We start from the raw sequence: 16,804 nt of genomic DNA, 5'->3' as shown, positions 1-16,804 counted from the left end.
TGCTTTTATCCTCTTAAGACACTCCTTAAAACCTACCTCTGTGACCAAACTTGTGGTCATCTAACCCTAATATCTGCTTTTGTGGCATGGTGTTTTTGTATATATAATTCTCCTGTGAAGTGCCTTATGACACTTTATTACATTAAAGACACTATATAAATTAAATTGTTGGAAGTTATTATTTAATTTGCTTCAACCTCACTGAAGTATTTTATTTCAATTCAGAGCAACTCCAAGTTTAAAAAAAGCCATCTCCCTGGCTTTCTTATATTAAATCAGTATCCTCTGGTTACCAAGCCTTCTGCTAGTAGCAGCTGTTTCAATTTCATGTGCCTATGCTCTCTTAATCCTATGGGATACATTAACAGATATAGCATAACATGGTTATTATCGCCAATGTTTTGATTCTTCTATAAATGATTGGATCTACTTTATTTTGCATTAGACTTACCGAAGTATTGTATTAGTAATCATTTTCACACAATCAAGGAATTGTTACATTGTAGAAGGTGGCCACTGCCCCCCCCCCCCCGCCCCCCCCTGTGTCTGTACCAGCTCTCCAAGTGAGCATTATGACACACTGCCATTCTCCTGCCCTTTCCCCGTTCCCTTACACATTGTTTCTATTCAAATAATCATCTCATGTTCTCCTGAATACTTCAATGGAATTTGCCGCCACTCCACTTCCAGGCTGTGCATTCAACACCTTAGCTGCTTGCTGTCTAAATACATTTTTGCTGCTTTTGTCAGTTACTTTGTATCTGTGCCCTTTCATTCTCGATCCTACCGCGACTGGAAACATTTTCTCCCTATCTACTCTGTCCAGACCCCTCACGATTTTGAATACCTCTATCAAATCTTCTCTCAAACATTTCTCCAAGGAACGTAGTTCTAACTTCTCCAATCTATCTTCATAACTGAAGTTACTCATCACCGGAACTATTCCCGCAAATCTTTTCTGAGCTCTCTCTATTGCCTCCACATCCTCCCGAAAGTGTGGTGTCCAGAACTGGACAACATACTCCAGATGACGACGAACTAGTGTCTTATACAGTTTCAACATTCCGTCCTTTCTCTTGTGCTCTATGTACCTGTTAATTAGGCCGAGGATACAATTTACTTCATTGACTGTTCTCGCGATCTGTCCTGCCATCTTCATTGGCTTATGCATATGTACACCCAGGTACCTTGACTCCTGCACCTCCTTTAGAGTTGTACCCTTTATTTTCTATTGTCTCTGCATGTTCCTCCAGCCGAAATGAACCATTTCATATTTCTACACATTGAACTTCATCTGCCACCTGTCTGCCTTTCCACCAGCTTATCTATGCCCTTTTGAAGTTCTACACTACCCTCCTCTCGTTTCACAATGCTTCCAAGTTTCATATCATCTACATTCATTCATGTATATCAGGAAAAGCAAGGGTCCCAGCACTGACCCCAGAAAGAAACTCCACGACAAACCTGTCTCCATCCCAAAAAGCATCCATTAACCACTACTCTCTTGTTTCCTTTTCCATGTTGCTCTTGTCCCTTTTATTCCATGGGCTATAACTTTGCTCAAGTCTGCTGTGTGGCACTGTATCAAATGTCTTTTGGAAGTACAGCACATCAACAGCAATTCCCTTCATCAACGCAAACATTTCCAACTTAGTTAAACATGGTTTACCCATAAATCTGTGCTTGCATTCCTGAATGAATTTGCATTTTCCCGTGGGACTATTAATTTTTCCCTCAATTATTGTTTCCAGAAGTTTCCCCCACCTCCAAAGTTAAACTGACTGGCCTTTTTGTTTTGCACAAGGGTGCAAGGTTTTGTAGTTCTCCAGTTCTCTGACGTCACCTCTGAGTCTAAGGAAGAAATTATGGCCAGCGTCTCCTCGGCTTCCCCACATTCCTCCTTGCATGCATCTCATCTGGTCCTGGTGCCTTATCAACTTGAAGTACAGACAGCCTATCCAACACCACCACCGTATCAATTTCCTGAAAAAGCAGAAGTTTGTGTTAACCTAATTTTCTATCCTCGAATACAGATATAATTAATAAGTGTAAAGGTATACCTCCATTCAGTTCCAATTGTGACTATTTTACTGAAGATTATTAATCAGATAACTCAATGTATGTATTATAACCTCAAGTGCTTGTCACTTATAATGGTGATGGAGTATGTCAAAATTTATGATGTGCTGATATTTCAGTGTGGTTTTTGGTTGATGTAGTTTATGAATAAGTATTTCTACTCCTTCTACTCCTTATCTGTGTTTAATGTTTATTTTTTTCTTTTAAATAGGTGGAGCTAGAGGTAACTCTACCAGGGGAAGGAAAGGACAGAATCTTTAAGGTGGTGATAAAGTGGGTGGCATGTGTCAGTCTCCAAGCCTTGCATGATGCACTTTCGGGTCGACTCCCAGCTATTCCTTTTGAATCTATTCAAGCACTAGATGTAGTGATGAGACATCTACCCTCCATGAGGTGAGAAGAGCCATCTAGTGTCTAAATGTGGCATTTAGTAAATAACCTCACCCGCGGGTTTTTGGGTTTCTGTGTGCGAGTGAAAACTGTTACAGAATGACTCATGAATTATCTTATTGGGGCTTCATTCGTCAAAAACTGATGGACTTTTTAATGTTAGATTCTTGAATTTAGCAAATAATTTTGATTCTTTTTAAAGAATACTGACTAGATCAACTGGAGGAAGCTGAAGGAAATTATTTTCACACTTGCGGTTGTCAACTCCTTCACTGCCAACTTGGAAGTTGCATGCATTCTGTTGCATAGCACTTGATCAGATGTGTATAATTTACAACCTCAACGTGGAAATTAGATACTCTAGATAAAAGTTTGGAGGAGTAAGGTCCTGCAGCGAATTTAATTTTATTCTTTGAGAATGCTCAACTCTATTGCCCTATTATAGAATCTAGATTTTTTAGGTGAATCTATTGTCTCTTATCTTTGATCACCTGTTCCAACAATTGACCATCCTCTACACAAGATATCTGCTTGGAATTTTACACAACCCCTGCATTCTTGCTTCCCTGGCATGTTTTGAGAATTTTTTTGTTTCTCTTCTATTCTAATATTCAGAAGTGCTCTTTGACGCAATCTTTTTTGAGGCTGAACACCCTAGTTTATCAAGTCATTCTTTAGCATTTTTGGTCTTGCACCCTTTTACTCTTTTCTACATTGCATGAAGGGCCTGGGCTGCCTTCCATTGTATTTCAGCAACCAGGATTATACTTCCGGCTCAGTCTCACCAACATTGGTCTATATGCATGGTTTTGTAAAAGAATAATCACGTTTAACTAATTTATTGGAGTTCTTTGAAGAAGTAACATGCGCTGTGGGTAAAGGGTAATCTGTAGATATGATGTACTTGGATTTCCAGAAGGCATTTGATAAGGAGCCACGTCGAAGATTATTGTGGAAATTAAAAGCTCGTGGTATGGGGATAGCATGTTGGCATGGATAGAAGATTGTCTGGCAGAAAACAGAGCATGCATAAATGGGTCTTTTTCTGATTGGTAGGATGTGCTGAGTGGAGTCCTGGAGGAGTCTGTGCTGCGACCTCAACTTTTTACTTTTTTTAATATCAGTGACTTAGATGAGGGGATTGAGGCATGGTCGTTAAATTTGCAGATGGCACAAAGATAGGTAGGAAAGTGTTGTGAAGAGAACGCGAGGTTGCAGAGGAGGTAGATAGGTTGAGTGAGTGGGCAAAAATCTGGCACATAGATATATTGATATATAAAGTGACATGTATATATTGTGGGGAAAATGTGAAGTTATTCAGTTTGGCAGGAACAACAAAATGCAGAGTATTAAATGGCGAACAGCTGCAGAATACTGAAATGCAGAGGGATCTAGATGTTCAGGCCCATGAGTCATAAAAAGTTAGTATGCAGGTACAACAAGTAATTAAGTTGGTCAATGGAATTGAATTGAACATAAAAGTAGATGTTAGGGTTCATTTATCCAGGGCATTAGTGAGACCACATCTTCAAGACTCTGTGTAGTATTGGTCTCCTGATTTAAGGAAGGATGTAAATGCATTGGAAGCAGTTCAGGGGAGGTTTACCAGATTGATATTAGGAATGAGCATGTTGTCTTATGATAGGCTGGACAGACTGGACTTGTTTCCACAAGAGTTTAGAAGAGTGACGGGTGACTTGTTTGGAGTATATAAGATCCTGAATGGTCTTAATAGATGCACATAGAAAGGATGTTTCCTCTTTTGGGAGAGTCCAGAAGGGGCACTGTTTTAAAATTAGGGGTTGCCCTTTAGGAGATGAGAATTTTTTTTGAGGGATGTGCGACCTTGGAGCACTGCCTCTGAAGATGGTGGCGGCGGGGTTATTCAATGTTTTTAAGGCGGAGGTCAATTCCTGTTGGATAAGTGAATCAAAGATTATTGGGGGTAGAGGGAATGTAGAACTTGAAACACAAACAGATCAGCCATGATCTTATTGAATGACGAAGCAGACTTGAGGGGTTGAATGGCCTACGTTTTCTCCTAGCTCCTATTTTATATGTATGCTTGTATATAATCATATTTGCTTTGTTTATAGCCCAACCCATGCTGGTGAATGATGGGTCAATTAACGCCTATAGTTTTTGAACTTGAGATAACTCCAGGTGGGATTCAGCACTCACCAAGAGTACACAATAAATGCAATCTTTCCCACTGCAGCCAGTGATGCACTCAGGAATATTCTGTGTCCTTACTTTAGCCACTTGTCCTTGATTACTATTTTTTAAAGGAGTCCCTCAGAATATGTAAAACCTTCTTGAAGTTTGTCACTTTGGAAAATCATCTTAAAAGTCTTTGAATGGTCATGCACAATCTATTCCTAAAGCCTATTTCTAACCACCACTTACTGAAGAGCAACTAGTACCCCCAGGTGTTTCTTGCTTTTCCCTTGACATTCATAAACTAAAATAGCTGATTATTTTTAACTGCACCGCGCAGTGTCTTGTATTTGTCCTTAGCCCGAGTGCAATGTTGGTTGAGCTTTCTTTTTAAGAGTTTGGCTGCGTTCCTCAGTCCACAAATCTCTCTAGCTTGGTGTCCTCTACATAGGGCACCAAAAATAAATTACCTTTCATTGTAATTCTGGGTCACTGGTCTATCCTGGCATACCTCTCTCAGTTGTTCTTAATTTTAACCTAAAGAACTAATTATCTAATTAGTTAAGCATTACATTTTAATAAATTCTTGCATTCAAGTTATCCAAATAGTTGAGAACATCTTGGGTGTAATTGTCATAGTTCACGTGTTTGTGCAGCTGTATAAAGCAGGAAATGTTAGGTCATGTGGATTATTTGAGAAGTGTATTCAGGAATCATTGGTGCTTGTGGTAATATAGCTCCCCAAGGGGCGACTGTACTTGCTGTGTCAGTGCTGCTGTCCTGTTTTTTTTGTCCCTGTGTCACACTAGCATCATGCTCAGCTCCACTTGGCTTTCCATTTGTCTACAGTTGCTGCTCAGCTTTCAACCTCCAATAGTGCTGGTGTTCAGATTGTACCTTGTGGGTCTCTCTCTGATTCCCTATTGCTAAGCAACAGCACAGTGTTTTTCCCCCACTTGGTGTTTTTTTTAAACTTACCCAAGCTACTAACCCCCTCGATAACACAGCTTTCAATTCAAGAGTTATAAAGCCTCAGGTATGCGGTGCAGGACTTGCACTTCTTGGCTGCATTTCACAGAACATCTAAAGTGAAACCAAACCCAGGATTCACCTTTCTCGATACACTATTTATTATTATTAAAATAAATTAAACTTAAAGCTATATATGGATGGAGGATTGGCCGACTGGCAGAGGGGATAAAAGGGTCCTTTTGAGGATGGCAGCCGATGACTAGTGGAGTTCCGCAGGGGTCAGTGTTGGGACCACAACTTTTCACGTTATGCATCAATGATCTAGATGAAGGAACTGAGGGCATTGTGACCAAGTTGGCAGATGATACAAAGATAGATGGAGGGACAGGTAGTATTGAGGTAGGGAGACTGCAGAAGGACTTGGAAAGGTTAGGAGAATGGGCAAAGAAGTGACATGGAATACAATGTGGGAAAAGATTATGCACTTTGGTAGGAAGAATAGAGGCGTAGACTATTTTCTAAATGGGGAGAGATTCAGAAATCGGAAGTGCAAAGGGACTTGGGAGTCCTGGTCCAGGATTCTTGAGGTTAACTTGCAGGTTGAGTTGGTAGTTAGGAAGGCCAATGCAATGTTAGCATTCATATTGAGAGGACTAGAATACAAAAGCAAGGAAGTACTGCTGAGGCTTTAAAAGGCTCTGATCAGACTACATTTAGAGTAGGCTAAACCAGCCTCCCATCCACTGACTCTGTCTGCACTTCGCGCGGCCTCGGCAAAGCAGCCCGTATAATCAAGGACCCCACGCGACCCGGACATTCTCTCTTCCACCTTCTTCCGTCGGGAAAGATACAAAAGTCTGAGATCACATATCAACTGACTCAAGAACAGCTTCTTCCCTGCTGCCATCAGACTTTTGAATGGACTTACCTTGCATTAAGTTGATCTTTCTCTCCACGCTAGCTATGACTGTAACACTACATTCTGCACTCTCTCGTTTCCTTCTCTATGAATGGTATGCTTTGTATTCCGCGCAAGAAACAATACTTTTCACTGTATACTAATACATGTGACAATAAATCAAATCAAAAGATGGCTGACCCCCATCACCTCGAGGGTAATTAGGGATGGCCAACAAATGCTGTCCTACCCAGCCACTCCTATATGCTGTGAAAGAAAAAAAAACACATGAATTTTACTCACGGAAAGAAATTTGCCATCCTTAGCTGGTCTGGTCTCCATGTGATTCCAGACCTACTCTTAAAATGCCCTCTGAAATGGCCTAGCAAGCCACTCAGTCATCATGTTTGTAAGAGTGAATATTACTTTACAATTGCAGGAGTTGCTGCAAAACAAAGTTTAATAAATTGGTTGTCCTGTTAATTAAAATACATTTTTTTTCTTTAAGGTACACTCCAGTAGGCCGTTCATTCTTCACACCATCTGAGGGGTGCTCTAATCCCTTGGGAGGAGGCAGGGAAGTGTGGTTTGGATTTCACCAGTCTGTCAGACCTTCATTGTGGAAAATGATGCTTAATATTGATGGTAGGTTTTGGAGGTTAACATGTACAAATTTATTCTTACCTTTTTAAGAAATTAGGAAATTTTCACTGCACTCTTAATTGATCTAAATTCGAGGTACCTGCCTTTTGAGTTTTATTAATTATGTAAATTATTGAACATTGCCTGGCATGGCTGAGAATTCTAATTCTAAAAACTAACAATGGGGTTACAGTGGCAAACATTTTTTAACGACAGGAAGGAATAGCATGTTTGTGCAGCATCTTTCACAACCACAACGCTATACAACCAACCAAGTACTTTTAAAGTGTATTCACTTGCACTCTGGCCAATTTACATGGAAGAAAGTACCACAACTGGAAGCGACTTGATCGACTAAATAATCTCTCTTTTGTGGAAATTTTGATTGCGCGATATAGGTTAGCACTGCTGCCTCACAGCACCAGGGACCTGGGTTCGATTCCTGTCTCGGGTCACAGTCTGTGTGGAGTCTGCATCTTCTCCCTGTGTCTACGCGGGTTTCCTCTGGGTGCTCCGGTTTCCTCCCACAGTCCAAAGGACATGCTGGTTAGGTGCATTGGCCATGCTAAATTCTCCCTCAGTGTACCCGAACAGACGCCAGAGTGTGGTGACTAGGGGATTTTCACAGTAACTTCATTGCAGTGTTAATGTAAACCTACTTGTGACACTAATAAGTAAACTTTAACTTTAGAACGGACAAGACGTTGAGAGTTTCTCTGTTCTTCAAATTTTGTGTATTTTTTTTGCATTAACCTCAGAGTAGCAGTGGAATTTGCAATGTATGCAAATTCGTTGAAGCTTAAAGTCTGGTCAATTTTCCCTGTGATTTATGCGTTTGATTAGTGTTGACCTTAAATGTGAATATGTAGAATGACCAATCGCCGTTTTGCAGTTCCATATTTGAGTCAGTATGTAAATATAAAACCTGTGGAGCTTCTGGCTTTTACAGAGTTAACATTCTTGTATTGTAACTTTCACTAACATTATAAGCATCCCCCAGAAACCTATGTTTAAGTACATTATGTAGTGACACCATGTGTAATATAAATATTACAATCAAATAGTGCAATCTGATGAATTTGTATTTGTGCATGCAGTTATGATGATAAATTCATATATTCATGTCAAGTTGAAACTTCTAGTTGAAGCAGGAAAATGTTGCTGACAAATAAGATTTAGTTCATTGTAACCCAAAATTATAAGCTGTTGGAATCAATGTAAGGCTGTTACATTAACTTGCTTTAGGATTCTTTAATTCTAATTCCCTTTCCTAATGGCTAAGACTTAATTCAAGGCCAGGATGGTACTCTCTTTCAAATTTCTGCCCTGGTGGAGCTTTTTCCACTCGATCTGTACCATTTCAAAATTATGCTGTTGAAAATTGCACACCGTTCGAAATGTGTCCACATTAATGATCTTTGTAAGATAAAAATAATTTGTTTAAACTTCTGATCAAATGCCATCAAAGTGCAGCTTATTGCTGGCAACTTCCAAATAGCTAGATCATTTGTGGTTAATACCTTGCAAATTATTTCTACTTCAGTAAATGGATATCTTGTTTTATTGGAACACATTTCCTATCCCTGTATGCAGTACCTTGTATTTTCCTCATAAAAATCCATTTAATTTTCTTCCTAATTTAATTCACCCATTCCTTTGTCTGGGAACAATAGGAGATACAGGACACACCAAAGTAGAATTTTGTTTCTCTCGTATGTGGATGCTGCCTGACCTCAGTATTTTCAGCATTTTCTGTTTTTATTTCCGATTTCTAATGTCTGCAGTATTTAACATTTATTCCACTGGATGAAATTTGTTGCATTCATACACCAGTTCAATTCTGTAAAGGCAGAGGCCTGAAGTGCTGAATATATCATAACTGAATTGTTTCGGGTTCAGATGGCTAGCTTTCATGAAATAGACATAACACAGCTAGTGTTCACCATATAATTGTGTGCATGTAATCCATTTATAATGGATCCGGTTTTAACATTCCAAGAAACTGACAGACTGTATCTGCCTAAACCTGAGCATGTTGATTTTTACTGACCAGATGTGACTGGCAGTTTGCTGGGTGACTTCTTGAACTTTGTCCATACTTCAAATTTACCATGTTTTCCGGCTCCATGTCTGTTAGTCCGTATCTTCCAGTTTCTCGCCCATTTTTGCCTCTAGATCATAGTTTCCCAAGCTGTTCTAGTCTATGTTTAAATCCCTTCGACATATGACAATAAAAATCTGATTTTCTTCACGTATCTGTTTATAGGATGTGGAAGTTGCTGACGAGGTCAGCATTTATTGCTCATCTTTAATTGCCCTTGAGGAGAAATTGCTACTTCCAGCTACTTAGCAACTATTTCTTGTACTCTGGATGTCTAATTTAGTGAGAGAGTGCTGCTGCAACCTGTTCAGGTTTTGTTCTTTAAGAGGTTAGGACTACAACGTATTTTGAGGCAGAAAAGACAGAGCTTTATTTTGCATGTGACTGCAAAGGTTGGCGTACAGTTGTGAGATCCTGATTCTGAACGTCACAGAAGTGGAAACTATTTAATTCCCTATCATTAACGGCCATTATTTTGTGTGCAAATATTTGCTTCAAAAAAGGGGGAGAGATGTGTTACAAATTTCTTTCTACTTTCAGTATCTGCTACAGCGTTTTATAAAGCCCAGCCGGTGATTGAATTCATGTGTGAAGTTTTGGATTTTAAAAATATTGAAGAACAGCAAAAACCATTAACTGACTCCCAGAGAGTAAAGTTCACCAAGGAGATCAAAGGTGAGTGTAGAAACTGATGATGATTTTTACAGTATTAAGTATGTTAGTATTTAATATACTTTTTCATTGTCAACTGAACATATTTCAATTTTAAGATAATATTGCATGCCATTAGTTGAGCGGAGCAGGCTTCAAGGGCCAAATGGTCTGCTCCTATCTTCCATGTTTCTATGAGATCTCATGCTTTCGAAAGTCTTTTGAGGGATATGGCAATCTAATGTTTCTGGACCTGCAACCCAGCAAGTGAATGATGAAATAGTAGAGTGAAAAGTTGTGCAATGCAATTTAATAATTTGTGAACTGACACCAGAAAAAATAATTATGAAAGCTGTCGGGTTGTAACATAAATCCATCCAGTTTATGAATGTTCTTCAGGGAAGGGAACTTCCCACATTTTGCTAGTCTGGCCTACACTTGACTGTAGTCCTACACCATGTGGTTTACTGTTAAACTACTCCAGTTGTCAGGGCAAGTGGGGATAGACAACATATATATATATATATATATAAATTTGCATTGTATTTCTGCTACTTTAAGTTAAATACTGCCATGTTACAAATTGATATTGTGAATAGGAGCCAATTGTATAGGGTAATGGATTTGTTTGAGTTTAGAAGCCATTGTTTTGAAATTCAAGTTTTGCTAAAAATACTTTCTACAATAGAATCATACAATGATACAGTATAGAAAGAGGCCATTCAGCCCATTATTCCTGTGCTGGATTTTTGAGTAATCGCCCTTGTTGCTTCCTCATAGTCCTGTAAATTTATTCCCTTTAAATATTTATCCATTTCCCTTTTTAAAAGTTACTATCGAGTCTCCTTCCACAACACTTGTGCAGTGCATTGCAGTATCTTGATGTGGTCATGAAACAGTTTCCTGATGTCACCTCTGGTCCTTTTTGTTATCTGCTGAACCTGCTGCCACTGTTTATTTACTCAATAACAAGGTCCATGGTTTTGAGCATCTTAATCGAATCTCTTAACTTTCTTTGCTCTAAGGAGTAGCCAGATTGAGCAGATTTTGTTTGATCTATAAGAGAGTCGAGGGTTTTGGGAGGGTACGGGACAGACATGAAAGTGGAGTTCTGGCCACGACCAGATCAACCACGAGCAGGCTCGGGGCCAAATGGCCTAGTCCTGCTCCTATTTCTTATGTCAGGAGAACTCTGGAAAATAATGCCAACAAACAAATGGGAGAAAGTTACAAGGCAGAAATGACAATTACAAGGGGTTCAAGGTAAGAGGGGAAGGTTCATTGGAGATGTGTGGGGGACGTTTTTTTTACAGAGGGTGGTGGGGGCCTGGAATGCACTGCCAAATGAGGTGGTTGAGGCAGCTACGTTAGCCACATTTAAGACTTAGCTGGATAGACACATGAACAGACAGGGAATAGAGGGATACAGGTGATTGGTCTAGATAGGGCATCATGATCGGCGCAGGCTTGGAGAGCTGTAGGGCCTGTTCCTATGTTGTACTGTTCTTTGTTCTTTAATTCTGTGCAATTTGCATGTCCACCAGGAATGATTTTGAAAGCATGAAGTACCTTTTGGGCCGAGTATGAACTGGTGGCATGTCGAAAAATAATCCACTGTTCATTGAACTAGTCAGAAGAACTGAAGGGAACAAAGGTTAATTTGAAAATAGATTGCAATGACACACTTTCTAGTGTGTCATGGTTGTAGAATATGAACAATTCACAACAGCCTGCTGCACTAAATTAGTGAACTAAGGGTAGGCAATATGACCTGAAGAATGATCTTACTAAGTGAGCAGCAGTAGCAGTAGATCTGCTATCTGCATTTTTACTACTCTTTGAGATTTTGCCTTTATTTTTGGCCCTGTTCAACTGACAAAAAATTACTTGGCTGAAACAAGAAATGTCTCTGCCTGGGATCTGAAGCCAGAATTTCTTGTCACCTTTTAATACTACCCGTCCAACCCAACTGACCACTTCGCCAAAGCACGCGACAGCACTACGCTGGAGTGCACAATTTTATGACTTTCTTCCTTTTCTCTTCTATCCTTTCCCCTAATTGGAGAACCTGCACTGATTGGGAGTGTGATAGAGGCAGATTCAATTGTGGCATTCAAAAGGGAACTGGGTAACTATTTGAATAAAGAAAAAATTGCAGAGCTAGGAGGAAAAGGCGAAGAGTGAAGGGGGCGGGGTGGTGTGGCGAGTGAAACAAGCTGAGTCGCTCTTGCGGAGAGTTGACATGGAAATGATGGGCCAAATGGCCTCCTTCTGTTATGTCATCATTCTCTGATTCTGTGAAGAGCAGGTCAGAGGCTAGGAAATCTGTGTCTCACTTCCTGACTGTTTGAAGCCTGCCCACCATCTACAAGGTAGGAGTGTGATGGAATACTCTCTAGTTGTCTGGATGATAAGAGCCTAAGGAGCTCAGCACTATCCTGGGCAAAGCAGTTGATGTAATAGAGACCCTATCCATCACTGACACTAGGCACAGCGGAATGCAGTACCTACAAGATGCCCTGCATAAATATGTCAAATCTCCCTTGACTACACTTTCTGAACCCATGACCTCCACCACGTAGAAGGTTAAGGGCAACAGATGCAGCGAAACACCACCACCTGGAAATTCCTCGCCAAGCCCGCACACCATCTTAAGTTGGAACTACATTGCCATTCCTTCATTGTCGCTGGGTCAAAATCATACACCTCACTTCCCAGCAGCATTATTAATGTACCGACATCACATGGGCTGCAGCAGTTAAAGACAGCAGCTAACCATGCCCTTTTCAAGGACAATTAGTGATGAATTAGAACACAATGCCCACATCCCATGGACAAATGAAGCCAAATGGAATTCAGCACTGTGAAGTTGGGGGCAATGTGCCCTCTAACTTTGTGCTGTGCACAGTCAGCTTGGTGCACCTTGCAGTCCCTTTTAAGATTAATGCACACCCGTGCTTGGCGAGCACCTTAAAAGAGCAAGCTGCTTTAGCATTTCCCGTTTGTTCCCCATGCAAAGCGTTATTGAATGCTGTTCAGCCATGCAGGTTAGAGTTGGAAGTGATTCATTTTGATAAGAACGGGGGAGCAATTTCATAGTGTATGCAGGAAGCGAGAGATCTGGGGTTGCACGAACACAAATCTTTGAAGATACCAGGACAAATTGAAAAGGTTGCTTAAATAAGCATACGGTTCTTTGGCATTAATCGATGGATGAGTGCAAAGCAAGGAGGTTATGCTAAGCCTTTAGAAAACATTGTTTAAGTCTCAACTAGAGTGTTGCGTTCAATTTTAGGCAGCACGTTTTAAGAAGTTTTGTTAAGGCAAGCGGTGCAGAAGAGATTTACCAAAATAGGACCCGTGTTGAGGGGCTTTAGTGATGTGAAAATATTGGAGAAGCTAGGAGGGGTAAGGGGAGTTTGTTAGAATTGTTAAATCATGAATGGTTTTTATAAAGTAATTAGGAGAAATTGTTTCCAGTGGTAGATGGTTTGGTAACCAGAGGACATAGGTTTAAAGTGATTTGCAATTACCAGTCATGTGAGGAATTTGTTTTTTTACAGAGCGAGTGATCTACACTGCATTGCCTGAAAGTGTTGTGGAAGGAGATTCAACCATAACCTTTAATGGATTTTGATAAATGCACGAAGGGAAAGAATTTGTAGGGCTGTGAGAAAGAATGGTTATGATGGGTTGAATAATGATGTGCTGTTATGTTTTATAATTCTATGCTGTCCTTTGTATGCAGTGAGTGCAATGGAAATATCAGTACTTGGTCTGTCATAAAAACTGGATTTAATTCCCTGCAGGTCTCAAGGTAGAGATAACTCATTGTGGACAAATGAAAAGAAAATATAGAGTGTGCAATGTTACCAGAAGACCTGCAAGCCATCAAACGTAAGGCATTTATGTATGAAAGAATAAACTCAGAATAACTTTGATAAGTTTTTAAAAAACTATATAGAGATTGTATTGGATGTGGCAAACTTGTAGAAATTTAGTTAAAATGAAATAATCAGCATTTTGTAGATTAAAATGTTTGACTATATTCAGTTAGGCAGTTTATGTGCATGTACGTATACACCTCCGAGAAGTTGTAGAACTATACAGTTTTATTTTAATAAGGAAATTTGTTGAATTCAAATTCACCATCCAGTGTAAAATACAATTGGGTGTCTTAACTAATTGCTGGATCATTTCTGTACTGTGTGATACATTTTGGAATTTAAGAGAATTAAATCTTTGTTGTATTAATTCCTAGGACTGTTTTTAATTCAAATATGATTTTTACTAAAAGTATTATTTTTAGAATATTTTTTCTATCCTGCTTGATTGGTATTTAAAAATTGATAAATTCAATGTTCATTGTCTGATTAAAGCTTCTAATTTTGTTTCATCCTGTTGGATATACATAGATTCCCACTTCAGCAAGAGAATGGACAGACTGTTGAATGCACAGTAGCACAATATTTCAAGGATAAGCACAAACTAAATCTTCGCTATCCTCATTTACCATGTCTACAAGTTGGACAGGAACAAAAACACACATATCTTCCTCTTGAGGCAAGTCATTTTTGTTGTTTACTATGCATGGTTTTTGATAAAGATTTAAAATAAGATGTCCTGTAGTCCTTTTTCACCAAGTTTGTTGGCTTAGGATCAACAGTTGTTCTGCACACAGTTTTCACTCCCTTTTTTCTCTTTGTCCTTTCGATTTTGCTAAACGTTATCTTTGCCCACCTGGTGTGACATCTCTAGCCAGATTTGAGTACAACCTTCTGCTAGTACTACCTGTCACAAGCTGCAAAGAGTTGTCAGAGATCTTGTGGGCATGAAAGCCTCGTTGATTTTTCCTTGTCTCACTTGGTTGCCCCAGACTCCCTTAAAGTTCCTCTTTATTTAGCGCTGCTTAGACCGGGAACTAGATGGAAAGAGACTTGAGCCTCCATTTTCCTCTGCTCTGGATATACAAATGCTCCAACTTCCTTTAGGTTCAATAATGCAAACTCTGGTGAAGTTAGAGGTGCAGTGACATTAATTTGCCATGTTAGGTTGGTCTTTTCTGTCGTTGGAGATCTTGAATGCTCGCAGTGAATACCATTATTCTATGGTGATTGCGATAAATGATCATTTCTACTAGTTGTGGCTTCCCAGCGTCGGAATTGGGGGGCACCCCAGAGATGCGCTGGGGAGTTCCTCTTGGAAGTTCCCAGGTAAGGGTTTACATGATAATTGTCCAGAAGTGCTAGCTTCCTCTGGTCAATTGCGCTGCATTTAGAACCACCAGACAAAGTGATTTTTATCGCTAACTTCAAATGGTTCTGCCTGTGTTATGTTAATAGTTAGTCTGAAAGAGAAAGAAGAAATAAAAACAGTTCTAATCTCAGTGTAGCTACTTTAAATGCCCAGACCAAGCCCTGTATGAGATACCCCTCCCACCCCCACCCCACCAACCAGCCCAGGGGACTACCTCACAACCCCCCTCAAAAAGCTAAGCATCCGACCCCCCCCCGCACATTCCATCTACTTACTTTGGACACTTGCTTCTTCTCTGGTCTGGTATTTTCAATGAAACATTTAAACCCTTCTGCTTTACGGCAGCCTGTGCTGTTTAAAAAAAGGCGGGGGGGGGGGGGTGCGTTCCTCTTCGCTCTGCTTTTACACTTAGCCGCTGAAGCCGGGGACATGCTGCGCTGCTTGAATCTCACCAAACCTGAATCAGGAGAGTTGTGCAAGACGGGCACTTAAGAATTTTAGCACAGCTTCATGAATCCATGTTGACTATCCCGGATTAAGCTGCATCTTTCTAAATGGTCATAAATCCTATCCCTCAGGACCTTTTCCATTAACTTACTGATCACCGAAGTAAGACTAACTGGCCTATAATTACCAGGGTCATTCCTATTTCCTTTCTTGAATGGAGGAACAACATTCGCCATTCTCCAGTCCTCTGGCACCATCCCCGTGGACAGTGAGGACCCAAATTTCAAAGCCAAAGGCTCTGCAATCTCATCCCTTGCCTCCCAAAGAATCCTAGGATATATCTCATCTGGCCCAGGGGACTTATCGACCCTCAGGTTTTTCAAAATCGCTAATACATCTTCCCTCAGAACATCTACCTCCTCCAGCCTATCAGCCTGTATCACACACTCATTCTCAAAAACATGGCCCCTCTCCTTGGTGAACACTGAAGAAAAGTATTCATTCATCGCCTCTCCTATCTCTTCTGACTCCATGCACAAGTTCCCACTACTGTCCTTGACTGGCCCTAACCTCACCCTGGTCATTTTCTTTTATTTCTCACATAAGAGTAAAAAGCTTTGGGATTTTCCTTGATCCGACCCGCCAAGGACTTCTCATGTCCCCTCCTAGCTCTCCTAAGCCCTTTTTTTTAGCTCATTCCTTGCTAAATTGTAACCCTCAATCGACCCAACTGAACCTTGTTTTCTCATCCTTACATACACTTCCTTTTTCTTCTTGACAAGACATTCAACCCCTTTTGTGAACCATGGTTCCCTCACTCGGCCATTTCCTTCCTGCCTGACAGGGACATACCTATCAAGGACACGCAGTATTTGTTCCTTGAACAAGCTCCATTTTTCATTTGTGCCTTTCCCTGACAGTTTCTGTTCCCATCTTATGTTCTCTAATTCTTGCCTAATCGCATCATAATTACCCCTCCCCCAATTATAAACCTTGCCCTGCCGTATGGCCCTCTCCCTCTCCATTGCAATAATGAATGACACCGAATTGTGGTCACTATCTCCAAAGTGCTCTCCCACAACCCAATCTAACACTTGGCCCGGTCCATTACCCAGTACCAAATCCAATGTGGCCCCCACCTCTTGTCGGCCTATCCACATATTCTGTCAGGAAACCCTCCTGCGCACACTGCACAAAAACTGCCCCATCCG

At 40.4% G+C, this 16,804-nt stretch overlaps 1 protein-coding gene across 2 annotated transcripts in view; it reads left to right on the top strand.

Moving 5' to 3' along the window:
• The window catches only part of ago2 (argonaute RISC catalytic component 2), a 76,086-nt gene that overhangs the window by 25,375 nt on the left and 33,907 nt on the right, over nucleotides 1-16,804 (top strand). For both annotated transcript variants that reach the window (XM_078215733.1, XM_078215734.1), the window contains 5 exons: nucleotides 2,291-2,472; nucleotides 7,005-7,141; nucleotides 9,780-9,914; nucleotides 13,700-13,787; nucleotides 14,306-14,453. In XM_078215733.1, the coding sequence (XP_078071859.1) occupies nucleotides 2,291-2,472; nucleotides 7,005-7,141; nucleotides 9,780-9,914; nucleotides 13,700-13,787; nucleotides 14,306-14,453 (690 nt within the window). The remainder of the gene's footprint in view (nucleotides 1-2,290; nucleotides 2,473-7,004; nucleotides 7,142-9,779; nucleotides 9,915-13,699; nucleotides 13,788-14,305; nucleotides 14,454-16,804) is intronic.

This window comes from Mustelus asterias, chromosome 7, assembly GCF_964213995.1.
Source record: "Mustelus asterias chromosome 7, sMusAst1.hap1.1, whole genome shotgun sequence".
Taxonomy (NCBI): Eukaryota; Metazoa; Chordata; class Chondrichthyes; order Carcharhiniformes; family Triakidae; genus Mustelus; species Mustelus asterias.
The sequence above is the reverse complement of the archived record's forward strand: the minus strand, read 5'-3'. Positions and strand labels throughout refer to the sequence as shown.